This window comes from Tachysurus fulvidraco, chromosome 24 (genome assembly GCF_022655615.1).
Source record: "Tachysurus fulvidraco isolate hzauxx_2018 chromosome 24, HZAU_PFXX_2.0, whole genome shotgun sequence".
Taxonomy (NCBI): Eukaryota; Metazoa; Chordata; class Actinopteri; order Siluriformes; family Bagridae; genus Tachysurus; species Tachysurus fulvidraco.
This window is the reverse complement of record NC_062541.1, coordinates 568,400-580,899: the sequence shown is the minus strand read 5'-3', so window position 1 is coordinate 580,899 and position 12,500 is coordinate 568,400. Positions and strand designations below refer to the sequence as shown.

At 43.4% G+C, this 12,500-nt stretch overlaps 2 protein-coding genes and 1 non-coding gene across 3 annotated transcripts in view; 2 read left to right on the top strand and 1 right to left on the bottom strand.

The window, feature by feature from the left end:
- utp18 (UTP18 small subunit processome component) overlaps positions 1–5,077 on the bottom strand; it is a 10,954-nt gene extending 5,877 nt beyond the window's left edge. The window contains exons 1-4 of the mRNA XM_047807987.1: positions 4,785–5,077; positions 3,661–3,785; positions 3,364–3,459; positions 2,052–2,119 (exon numbers count right to left, since the gene is read on the bottom strand). Of these exons, the coding sequence (XP_047663943.1) occupies positions 2,052–2,119; positions 3,364–3,459; positions 3,661–3,785; positions 4,785–4,979 (484 nt within the window). The 5' untranslated portion in view covers positions 4,980–5,077. The remainder of the gene's footprint in view (positions 1–2,051; positions 2,120–3,363; positions 3,460–3,660; positions 3,786–4,784) is intronic.
- A 387-nt stretch (positions 5,078–5,464) lies between these two features.
- On the top strand, positions 5,465–9,208 carry LOC125140150 (nucleoside diphosphate kinase B). Its single transcript, XM_047807989.1, has 5 exons — positions 5,465–5,617; positions 7,788–7,920; positions 8,605–8,706; positions 8,794–8,906; positions 8,991–9,208. Exons 2-5 carry the CDS (start codon positions 7,792–7,794, stop codon positions 9,106–9,108), a joined length of 462 nt encoding a protein of 153 aa, XP_047663945.1. The 5' UTR covers positions 5,465–5,617; positions 7,788–7,791; the 3' UTR covers positions 9,109–9,208.
- Positions 7,976–8,103, top strand: LOC125140197. The gene has a single exon (XR_007139436.1). It is a non-coding gene; the product is annotated as a small nucleolar RNA SNORA49 (small nucleolar RNA).
- Positions 9,209–12,500: the final 3,292 nt, after the last annotated feature.

Genomic DNA, 12,500 nt, shown 5'->3' with positions numbered 1-12,500 from the left:
TATCCTTATAACTGTAACTTTGAACAAAGTGTTAAACTCATGGTATCTTCAGTCTGTACCCCAGTATTACTGTAGTCAGTGTTAGAGACAAACACTTCTGTATGTCCCTCAGGATAAGGGTCTGTCACATGCTGGACTTCCTGTATGTCCCTCAGGATAAGGGTCTGTCACATGCTGGACTTCCTGTATGTCCCGCAGGATAAGGGTCTGTCACATGCTGGACTTCCTGTATGTCCCGCAGGATAAGGGTCTGTCACATGCTGGACTTCCTGTAGGTCCCTCAGGATAAGGGTCTGTCACATGCTGGACTTCCTGTATGTCCCTCAGGATAAGGGTCTGTCACATGCTGGACTTCCTGTATGTCCCTCAGGATAAGGGTCTGTCACATGCTGGACTTCCTGTATGTCCCTCAGGGCTTCACAGAGTGAATAAGAACTCACATAGTAATAAATGATCCCCACTGTTTTCTGACCAGTTTTTATTGGGCTGTATATTCAGTAGTCAAGCAGAATCACTTTAGGGCTAAATAAAGAGGCTGCAGTGTGAATGTGTGTTAATGACCTTCAACATGATCCAAGGCTTCACAATCTGCTGAGATTAATACAAACTTGTGTAGTATATAAATAACACTGACTGTAGTTTAAGTCTTTGGTCCTTTTACTTGTGATGATTTTGGTCATTTACTGTACGTGTCCTGTACGTGTCCTGTACGTGTCCTGTACGTGTCCTGTACGTGTCCTGTACATGTACTCTATATGTACCCTATATGTACTGAACACTGGGGCTCCTTGTGCTCAGTGTAACATGGAGGTGATCAGTCTGTGGCACTGTCTCTTTAACTGTGGCCTTCAGATCATCTGCATTGTTTGGTCTCTTGTTCCTCATGTTCCTCTTGACATTACCCCATAGATCCTGTATGGTGTTCAGGTCTGGTGAGTTTACTGGTCAGTCAAACACACCAACACCACGGTCACTTAACACTTTTGGTGCTTTTGGAATGTGAGCAGGTGCCAAATCCTGCTGGAAAATAACATCAGTATGTTTAAAAAGCTGCTCAGCAGAAGGAAGCATGAAGTGTTCTAAAAGTTCTTGGTAAACGTGAGCAGTGACTTTGGGTTTTATAAAAAACCCAGTGGACCAACAGCAGCAGGTGACACTGTACACCACATCATCACAGACTGTGGAAACTTAACACTGGACTTGGGCTATGAGCTTCTCCACCCGTCCTCCAGACTCTAGGACCTTGGTTTCCAAATGAACTACAAAACTTTCTCTCATCTGAAAAGAGGACCTTGGACCACTGGACAGTCCAGTTCTTCTTCTCCTGAGCCCAGCTAAGACGCCGCAGATGTTGTCTGTGGATCAGGAGAAGCTTAACAAGGCTGCGGTTGTCTCGCTTGGTTCTGCATCTTTTTCTTCAGCACTTTCTCCTCCCGCTCACCTTCCTGTTAACATGCTTATCTACAGGTCACTGTGATCAGCTTCTTTAGTAATGGATGTTTGTGGCTTTCCCTCCTTGTGATGGGTGTCACTGATCGTCTTCTGGACAACTGTCTTCCCCTTGAGTGTGTAGCCTAGTGAAGGGTGTCTTCCCCATGAGAACTGTCTTCCCCATGAGAACTGTCTTCCCCATGAGTGTGTAGCCTACTGAACCAAAGTGAGAGACCATTTTGATGGCTCAGGAGACCTTTACAGGTGTTTTGAGCTGATCAGCTGATTGGCAGGTCGCCATATTCTCATTTATTGAGATAGTGAATTGTTGGGTTTTTGTTAAATGTGAGACAAAATCATCACAATTACAAGAACCAAAGACTTGTGTGACTCCAGTCTGTGTTAGTGATGTTATATAAGACACACTGTCACTGTCATGCTGAGTGAACACCGAGCTGAACCAGTCTCCTACTACAGCAACTGTACTGTGTAACCAACTGAGTGAAAAATACGCAGTTTGCTGCAGTGGGACTGGGAGTGTGTGTGTGTGTGTGTGTGTATGTGTGTGTGTGTGTGTGTGAGATTCTTTAAAATGATTCTGACTAAAGATAACTCAGTACCTTTTCTCTTCCCTTTCTTCACCGTGGACTCCGCCCAGGACGGGACTCCACCCATCGCTTTCTGGAACCTGATATGGGTGAGACAGAGGAGTGTGTATAACCTGTCTGTAGTCTGCAGGGTTTTTCCTACAATGAAAAAGTGTGCGTGCGTGCATGTATATGTATGTGTGTGTGTGTGTATGTGTGTGTGTGTGTGTGCGCATGTATATGTATGTGTGTGTGTGTGTGTGTGTGTGTGTGTGTGTGTGTATATGTGTGTGCGCATGTATGTGTATGTGTGTGTGTATGTGTGTGTATGTGTGTGTGTGCATGTATATGTATGTGTGTGTGTGTGTGTGTGTGTGTGTGTAGGTGTGTGTATGTGTGTGTGTGTGTGTGTGTGTGTGTGTGTGTATGTGTGTGCGCATGTATGTGTATGTGTGTGTGTATGTGTGTGTATGTGTGTGTGTGTGTGTGTGTGTGTGTGTGTGTGTGTGTGTATGTGTGTGTGTGCATGTATGTGTATGTGTGCATGTATGTGTATGTGCATGTGTGCATGTATGTGTATGTGTATGTGCATGTGTGCATGTATGTGTATGTGTGTGTGTGCATGTATGTGTATGTGCATGTGTGCATGTATGTGTATGTGTGTATGTGTATGTGTGTGTATGTGTGTGTGTGCATGTATGTGTATGTGTGTGTATGTGTATGTGTGTATGTGTGTGTGTGCATGTGTATGTGTGTGTGTGCGTGTGTGCATGTGTATGTGTGTGTGTGCGTGTGTGCATGTGTATGTGTGTGTGTGCGTGTGTGCATGTGTATGTGTGTGTGTGAGTGTGTGCATGTGTATGTGTGTGTGTGCGTGTGTGCATGTATGTGTGTGTGTGCATGTATGTGTATGTGTGTGTGTGCATGTATGTGTATGTGTGTGTGTGCATGTATGTGTATGTGCATGTGTGCATGTATGTGTATGTGCATGTGTGCATGTATGTGTATGTGTGTGTGTGCATGTATGTGTATGTGCATGTGTGCATGTATGTGTATGTGTGTGTGTGCATGTATGTGTATGTGTGTGTGTGCATGTATGTGTATGTGTGTGTATGTGTATGTGTGTATGTGTGTGTGTGCATGTGTATGTGTGTGTGTGCGTGTGTGCATGTGTATGTGTGTGTGTGCGTGTGTGCATGTATGTGTATGTGTGTGTGTGTATGTATGTGTATGTGCGTGTGTGCATGTATGTGTATGTGTGTGTATGTGTATGTGTGTGTGTGCATGTGTATGTGTGTGTGTGTGTGTGTGCATGTATGTGTATGTGTGTGTGTGTATAACTCACTGATCTTTGAGCCGCTGCTGCAGCCTCTGCTTGGACATGCTGGCTTCTGCGTCACTGCGAGTGAAGTCCTTACGGAAGCGATGTGTCATGTCCACGCTGTACAGAATCATATCAGAGACATTATTACACCTGACTGTGTGTGTGTGTGTGTGTGTGTGTGTGTGTGTGTGTGTGTGTTCAGATCAACACCACAGGTTATAGAAGCATGTAAACATTCTTTAACTCAGGTTTATACACACAGCTAATCTGTGTATGTCATCATCTGTGTGAAACCAAGCAGCAAACCACTTCACTTACTCTTCATCAACTTCATCATCCTCGTCCTCCCATACTGCCTTCCTCTCTGTGGGAAGCTGAAGCCTCGCCTCGTTCTCTGTCTCAGAGTCACTCGTGTCTTCTTCCTCCTTCTCATCATCCCTGTGCTGATCTCACACACACACACACACACACACACACACACACACACACAATAAGTACATACAGTATATATAGTGTAGTGCTACAGTAAGTATAACACAGACTATACGTATCAACACATTTCACCTCCATCTTAATTGGTTCTGTAATTTCTGGAGTTCTCTAACAACAATTTCACTCACCAAGGCACAATGTGCAGTGTTAATGTGACAATAGTGACTTAACATACAAACATACACACACAACCCTACACATACACACACACACAACCCTACACATACACACACACACAACCCTACACATACACACACACACAACCCTACACATACACACACACACAACCCTACACACACACAACCCTACACACACACAACCCTACACACACACAACCCTACACACACACAACCCTACACACACACAACCCTACACACACACAACCCTACACACACACAACCCTACACATACACACACACAACCCTACACATACACACACACAACCCTACACATACACACACACAACCCTACACATACACACACACAACCCTACACATACACACACAACCCTACACATACACACACACAACCCTACACACACACACACAACCCAACACACACACCCACCCCACACCAACCTCCACACACCCACACACACCACCACACACCCTACACCATCACACCACACCCTACACACACCACCCTACACCAACACCCACACACACACACACCACACACCCCTACCCACACACCAACCACACCCTACACACACACACCCCCACCCTACCTCCCACCACACACCCTCACTACACACACACAACCCTACACATACACACACACAACCCTACACACACACAACCATACACACACACAACCCTACACATACACACACAACCCTACACATACACACACAACCCTACACACACACACACAACCCTACACACACACACACACACACACACACACACACACACACACACCAGGACTTCTCCCTGTGTTGTGTAACACACCTGTAAGCGCTGCAGCAGCTCCTCCTCAGCCCCGAACACCAGCTCCTCCAGCAGCTTCACAGACTCATCTTCTTGCCCTAAAGTCTTCATCACGTCCTCATTGTGTTTCCTCCTCTTGTGTTCCTCTACAGCAGCAGCAGCTTCTCCGTCCATCAGCGGCCTCTTCACTGTATGATCGTCTGTTCCCTCCTCCATCACTCTGATTAAACACTGTAACTGTGATCAACACACAACACTCAGCATGTGCCGTGCGGGAACGACTTCCGGCTTCTTCACCCATGACCCCGGAATAGTTTCCGCGCATCCCCCAGTTTGTACTATAAAAGTCTCTGAGCAAAGTTTCACTCCAGTGCTTTTATTCACACAGACTTGTGACTAACTCGTGTTTAGTCTGTAAAGAGTTTAAAGAGTTTTCACTTGATAAATCTGTAATGTAGAAATGTTTAAAACTTCTCTGCAGTTTTTATTCTTAATAAAGCGCCCAGTGAATGTAGATAAAGCTAAAAATCTAAAATAATTATATAAAAGCTACATTCTATGTTTTGGATGTTAAATCTGTTGTAGTAATAAAACGTTAAATTAAAAAACTTTAATTAATCTGAAGCCGCAGGAACACAAACCAGCCAATCAGCATCGTCTCAGAAGTCATCAGCTAATCAAAGGCCAGACTTTGCCTGCCAATCAAAGTGTGCCTGTACCAATCAAACGACCAGCTCTTTCTCTAAATCCCACCCACTTTCTCGGCCCGTCCTATATAAGCCCCGTGAGCCCGCAGCAGGTCCTCGCATTCCCTTTGGAGCTCGGAGGGTTATTGTGTCCTTTTCACCACACAGGTGTGTAAAACGTCTCCGTTTATAAACCGCGCTTTTATCATGTTAATGTTTACTTCACGTAAACACGTTAAACTGCACGGTTTAGTTTGGCTCTGTAAAGGTAGTTAAACCAGTCACGAGTTAATGTAGACGGTGATGCTAAGCTAACCGCACGAGCCGCGGCCTCGCCTCGAGCTCTGAAAGTCTCGCGAGAATCTCCGTGATTTATAAAATGGCGTCGGTGAAATGTGCAGTGTGGCTCTTTACTGTGGCTCTTTACTGTGGCTCTTTACTGTGGCTCTTTACTGTGGCTCTTTACTGTGGCTCTTTATTTTACTGTTAACTCTTTTTTTCATCTTAAAATCTGAGCGTTTATATTTGAGGACTTTATCAGGACACACGGCTATTCTAATTAAAATACTGTGTAGTTTCTCTAGCTTTTATTAGGGAAGACCCCTGAAAGCTTTGTCTTTGGGCCTGATCACACATTTAAGACCTTAACTGTACAGGGGCCCGGCGCAGGGCCCCGGGGGTCCGGCGTGAGGTTACATATCCAAGGGCCAGTTGTTCAAAGGTAAGCTGATCGGATTTTGGTGATCGGATTGGATCAAATCTTGAAGATGGGTTGTTGGAAGGGAATGAATCTGAAATCCGATTAGATTACACAATCCTAGTTTTAATCTGGATCAAACCTTCAGTTTGTGTTCAAAACTTCCCAGTAGGATCTGGATAACTTTAATCCAAAAAACAGGATTATCCTGATCCCAACAGGGGGGGGAGGGTCCTGATCCCAACAGGGGGGGAGGGTCCTGATCCCAACGTCAAATATTACATTTGTATAATTTAGTGTTTATACTTTTATTGAAGCGCAACTTCAAACCAAAGCTTCAGCTCCGCCTCCTAAAGGCGGAGCTTGGAGATGCTGCTCTCTCGTCCTCAGAGGAAAAAGAACCCTGAACATTCTTTACTTTGTTACCGGACATTTTGCCATTTTATTTAAGACGTTTTCATGATATCCACAATGTATTTGTTAATGTATATTTACTTTATGACTCAGATGAGGGGTCATAAGAAATTCTGAATGGAAGTGGGATGTTTTATTTTTGGGTTTTGTCTCAAAATAAAAAACTGACACTGACCCCATGTTGGCTCTTCTACCTGTTCTGTACATGGCTGGTAGCCCACGTTATGATGTGTTGTCCCATTTAGAGCTCAGATAATTCCGGATTTGGTCATCATGAAAACAGTGTCTGTGGATCGGGGGAAATTATCCAATGTTGCTTTGAAAAAGCGGCGTAAAAGTAAGACGGATCACCTGATCCTGAAAAAATGGGATGTCCAAATGATCCGGATTAAATTTTTTAAACAACTGGCCCCATGAGGTTATAGATCAGTGCACCAAGTCTAAACCACTAAGGTACCTTTAAGTCAGTGTCACCTTTATAGTGAGTCTAGTGTAACTTTTAGAGATGTGTTTATTTATCAGACTGTAAATGGTCTGTAACTGCTGAGTAATCAGAATTTAACCTTCTGTTAAATGTCCTTAAATCAGGAGCAGAAGGTTTAAAGTGCTGAGCTGAACTCCTATAGGATCAGCAGTGACCTGATCTCCCTGCACTATATTTACTCCTCCTATATATAGTGTGTGTAGAGAGACTTAAGTGAACCTGGATGGTTCTGTGTATACACACTGCTGTGGAGAAGTGAACCTGGATCAGATCTGTGTGTGTGTGACAGTGAGTTCTCTCTCTCTCAGGGTTCATATCTAACTGATCTGCTTTTGGGTTCTAAATATCTCCATTTTACACAAGTGAACTGTACGTGATGTGACGGAGCTGCTGTGTGTGTGTGTGTGTGTGTGCGCAGTAATCTAATGGCTGTCATGCTGTACATCAGAAGTGAGCACTGTGACATGGACACTGATGTGAAGACAGATTAAACACACGTCCATATTCACTGTAACGATCCCAAACTGCTGAGCTGCTGACCGGATCGAGCCAGTTCTATATCGCCATGTTAGTTTTAGTCAAGTGTAAACTGGGACCAGTTTAATTAATCATTTCTCTTCTGAGTCTCAAAGAAATGATAAGAAATTTAAATGTTTTTCTGACTTTAAGCTGTTTGTTTTGAATATGAAAGTGTCTGAACGCTGTAGTAACTGATCCGTTATTTATTCTGTGTTAAACACTAGTGTCATGGCTGCCAAGGCTGAGCGCACCTTCATCGCCATCAAACCTGATGGAGTTCAGCGAGGACTCATCGGTGACATCATCAAACGCTTCGAGCAGAAAGGCTTCCGCCTCGTCGCTCTCAAGTTCCAGCAGGTAGGAGTGTGTGAGAGGCACACGGTGTGGGTGGGGTTTAGTCTACACACGGTTTCTACCCCTTCCTTACTCCAGCCGCACTGACTCTGGTGTGGTCTGGCATTGATGGGGGAAACATGATCTGCTCCACCACACACACGCACTGGTTATATTCAGTGCACGACTAGTGGTGGAGCGAACACGCTAAATAAATTAGTTACTGTACATCTTTAACATCTCACTAATGATCACGCCTGAAGACGGTGGGGAAGAGAAACTCCCTGAGATGAGGAAGAAACCTTGAGAGGAACCAGACTCAGAAGGGAACCTCATCCTCATTTGTTTAACACTTTACAGGAAATGATCCAGTTTGTGCTGAGCTGTTAGTTCACTTGAGCTATAAACAGAGTTCACCACAGAACAGACACACAGCTGACTGACACTTTGGTTTAAAGAAGACATGACCGTCTCTAGGCAGCTTCATACACGACACTCCCATGTAGATCAGTCCCTGGCAGGGTGACCACCTTGGGGCAAAGATCTGCCTTCTCTTAGGATCCTCCCACTTCTGTTAAAGCAGCCATGCACTCGTTCCTCCGCTCGTCTCTGATCTCTTTAGGTTAATGAGAAATCACAGCTTATGTTGCTGAGAAACAGTGATGTGTGAACTCTCGTCCTGAAGTGTGTTTTTGTGTGTAAACGCAGGCGTCTGAGGATCTGTTGAAGCAGCACTACATCGACCTGAAGGACCGCCCCTTCTACGCTGGCCTCGTCAAATACATGGGCTCTGGACCCGTTGTTGCCATGGTGAGGGAGTTCACCTTATCACTGCACTCTTTTATTATAAAGTGTTGGATAAAGCTAACACCCTGTGTGTGTGTGTGTGTGTGTGAGGTGTGGGAGGGTCTGAACGTGGTGAAGACGGGCCGTGTGATGCTGGGAGAGACAAACCCAGCTGACTCCAAACCTGGCACCATCAGAGGAGACTTCTGTATCGAAGTGGGAAGGTGAGTGAAGAAATGTTCTGCTTTTAAAAAGGATTTAATTTGGTTTATTATTGGGACTGACCGTGTGTGTGTGTGTGTGTACAGGAACATCATCCACGGCAGCGACTCTGTGGAAAGTGCCAATAAAGAGATCGCCCTGTGGTTTAAACCTGAGGAGCTGGTCTCCTTCAAGAGCTGTGCTTATGACTGGATCTATGAGTAAAGGGAACCGTCCATCTGTCTCTACTTCGTCTGTCCTCCTGCATCTCTGTACTGTCTGACTTTAACAACTGGAGCACTTAATAAAGTCCTCATGAACAGTTCATGTGTCTATACCTGTGCTGGGAATGTGACGGTTTAATTTGTCTGTTGTGGAGATTCACACAGTAACCTGAGAGAAAGCAGCTGTATATAAATGTCAGGAAGCTTTTATTGTCATTTACACCATGACGCAGTGACATGACGGTCCTCTAGGACCAGGGATCTACAGAGATAAAGACTGAAGTTAGTCTTAGACACACAGTATCTATACCACCTGGTGTACAGTCTGTAAGGTAATGATGCAGCTCCAACACATGAAAGGGGAGATTATATTTTTACAAGAAACATCTTAAAACATCAGACATCCAACAAAAGGTTTTTTTCATCCTAAATTCTCTACTAAGACCCGAGGGGCTGCTGTTCTAACCAGTAAGTGTGTGTATAATCAGTAAAGATGTCCGTTCTGTAATAGTATCAGGTCTGCTGTAAAGCCTTCAGTGGTCCCAGTATGTGTCTCTGCTCCTAATTGGGATGATGAGCAGTTTATTATGAACCCAGTGATCATCATACTGATAGGGGGCCATTTTAATCTGGTGCAAATCAGTTTATAGAACTCTGCTGAAGTTGTGCTGGAATCCCACTAAGGAACATCAGACCCCTGGAGGGTCAAGAAGCCCACAGTAAAGTCTGGATAATAAACTGCTGCGTCTGGTTACGGCTAGTAGCTGTAACCCATTATAAGGGGCAGCGGTGGCTCGACTGGTTCAGGCTCTGGGTTGTTGTTCAGAGGATCGGGGTTCAAGGCCCAGCACATCCAAGCTGCCACTGCTGGGCCCTTGAGCAGGCCCTTCAACCCTCCCTGCTCCAGGTATGCTGTATCATAGCTGCCCCTGCACTCTGACCCCAACCTCCTCAGTTAGGGTATGTGAAGAAAAGAAGTCCACTGTGCTGTAATGTATATGTGGTGATGATAAAGGCTTCTATACCCCTGTTCTTCTTCTTCTAACCCCTTTAGTCCCACCCACCCCCCATGGATATCTGTTCCCATTTATTAGCGGAATAAAAATGTGGGTTTTTATGGGAGGGCAGCTTTTATTAGAGGGCAGATTTTTTTTTTTACCAAGCACTTTTGAAAGGTCAAAGAGGCAAAACATTTTCTAAGAGATTCTTAAACTTGGTGATGACACATACCCCACCTCTCCCTCCCCCACTCTATAGTAAAAAAAACGACTTATACTAAAATTGTCTGATGATTGTGTGATGACATGTGAAGTAGACAATAAACCGGGCAAACAGGCAAATTTACTACAGATAAACAAAGCTTTTGTAGATTTCTACATTAACCTTCACACTAACCCTAACCCTGATCCTGGTCTCGTGTCACTGTGTACTGTAACAGTTATATATGGTGTAATGACAATAAAAGCTTCTTGTCTCCACTTGATATCTTTGCTTTTGAAGTTGAACAAAGATCCCACATATTGTGGTAATTATCGACTGATCTCTCTATTACATGTAGATTGTGAGATTGTAGCTGAAGTTTTCTCTCTTCGCCTCCAAAATGTCTGTAGATCAAACAGGCTTTACATTGGGGAGGCTTTCTTTACACTAGAAGACTACTCAACATTATATTCCAAAGACAGTCAGGACAAAAGACAGGATAAAAGGCAGTGTAGGACAAAATACAGCGAAGACAAAAGACTGCAGGACAAAAGACTGCAGGACAAAAGACAGTCAAAACAAAAGACATTCAAAACAAAAGACAGTGCAGGACAAAAGACTGTGAAGACAAAAGACAGTGCAGGACAAAAGACTGTGAAGACAAAAGACTGTGAAGACAAAAGACAGTGCAAACAACAAGACATTACACAAAAGCATCACTAACCAGTGTAAATACCGTATGTTCACATATAGGACACATTAGTGTTATAGCAGCGGTTATATAACGTGTTGTAATGCAGGACTCTCAAGTTTTGAAGACAGGCAAGAGTGACATCTCCAATGTTGTTTTTCTGCGTGACAAATACAATGTGTGGCAGGAGAGTGTGACAAAAGACCAAAATTACTGTCACTCTCAATGTGTGATACTGTCCCTGGTAATGTATTGTGCAAAACAGCAAAACTGAAATGTGAAAGACAGAATGTGTAAAGAGCAGAAACAGTGTGTAAAACACGTGGACAGTGTGTAAAACATGTGAACAGTGTGTAAAACATGTGAACAGTGTGTAAAACATGTGGACAGTGTGTAAAACATGTGGACAGTGTGTAAAACATGTGGACAGTGTGTAAAACATGTGGACAGTGTAACGTGAACAGTGTGAAAACAGCATGTAAACAGTGTGTAAAACACGTGACCAGTGTGTAAAACAAGTAAACAGTGTGTAAAACATGTAAACAGTGTGTAAAACACGTGACCAGTGTGTAAAACAAGTAAACAGTGTGTAAAACATGTAAACAGTGTGTAAAACGTGAACGGTGTGACATGATGGTGCTGTAGACATGGTGTATGTTGGAACAGTGTGTATTTATTTTATGTGTGGAATTTGTAGGAAAATACAGAAAATACCATTAATTTTAGTGCGATTTCACAACATTAACAACCAAAGAAACAAACAAAGGATTAGATCAACTTAATATGTAAATATTTCATAAAGGGACAGAAATAAAGGAAAAGAGAACTGAGGAAGAAATTAAGAAAAAATGATTGCGAGTTAAACAGTAATGTGAGAAGGCCAAAAAGAACACAAGGTAAAGAAAAGAATAAAAAAAGGAAAGAAGATGAAAAAGGTCAACAGGGAAGGTGCGTAAGCGGTAAATATATATATATATATCAAATAGGTATAAAAGAAGAAGCGTAATGTAAAGAGCTGAGTTTGTCGCCATCTGGTGGAAGTCTGAGGAGTCACTTAGAATTTAGTCTGAATACATGTTGTTTTATCACAATGTGTTATTGTAAATTAATCACTGATGCAGTAGAGTGTGAGTGAGGAAGATTATTAATCAATTACTTATAATGTAAAGGGAAATTCTCTGTCTCATTAAAATCTAAACCTATTTACTTCTGCAGAAGAACCGACGCTGTAACAGTCATGAGTTTAATGATATGAAAAACTTTACATTTACTGTCTACTGAAAAGTGCACAGAATGGAGAAGAACAATGTGTGGCACACACACACACACACACACACACACACACACACACACACACACACACACACACACACACACACACACACACACACAGTAAACAGTGTGTAAAACGTGTGGACAGTGTGTAAAACGTGAACGGTGTGACATGATGGTGCTGTAGACATGGTGTATGTTGGAACAGTGTGTATTTATTTTATGTGAGG

Coding starts and splice junctions, on each gene's coding strand:
- LOC125140150 (XM_047807989.1), top strand. CDS start 7,792: ATGGCTGCCAAGGCTGAGCGCACCTTCATCGCCATCAAACCTGATGGA. Junction 7,921..8,604: donor TCGCTCTCAAGTTCCAGCAG/GTAGGAGTGTGT, acceptor GTGTAAACGCAG/GCGTCTGAGGATCTGTTGAA. Junction 8,707..8,793: donor CTGGACCCGTTGTTGCCATG/GTGAGGGAGTTC, acceptor TGTGTGTGTGAG/GTGTGGGAGGGTCTGAACGT.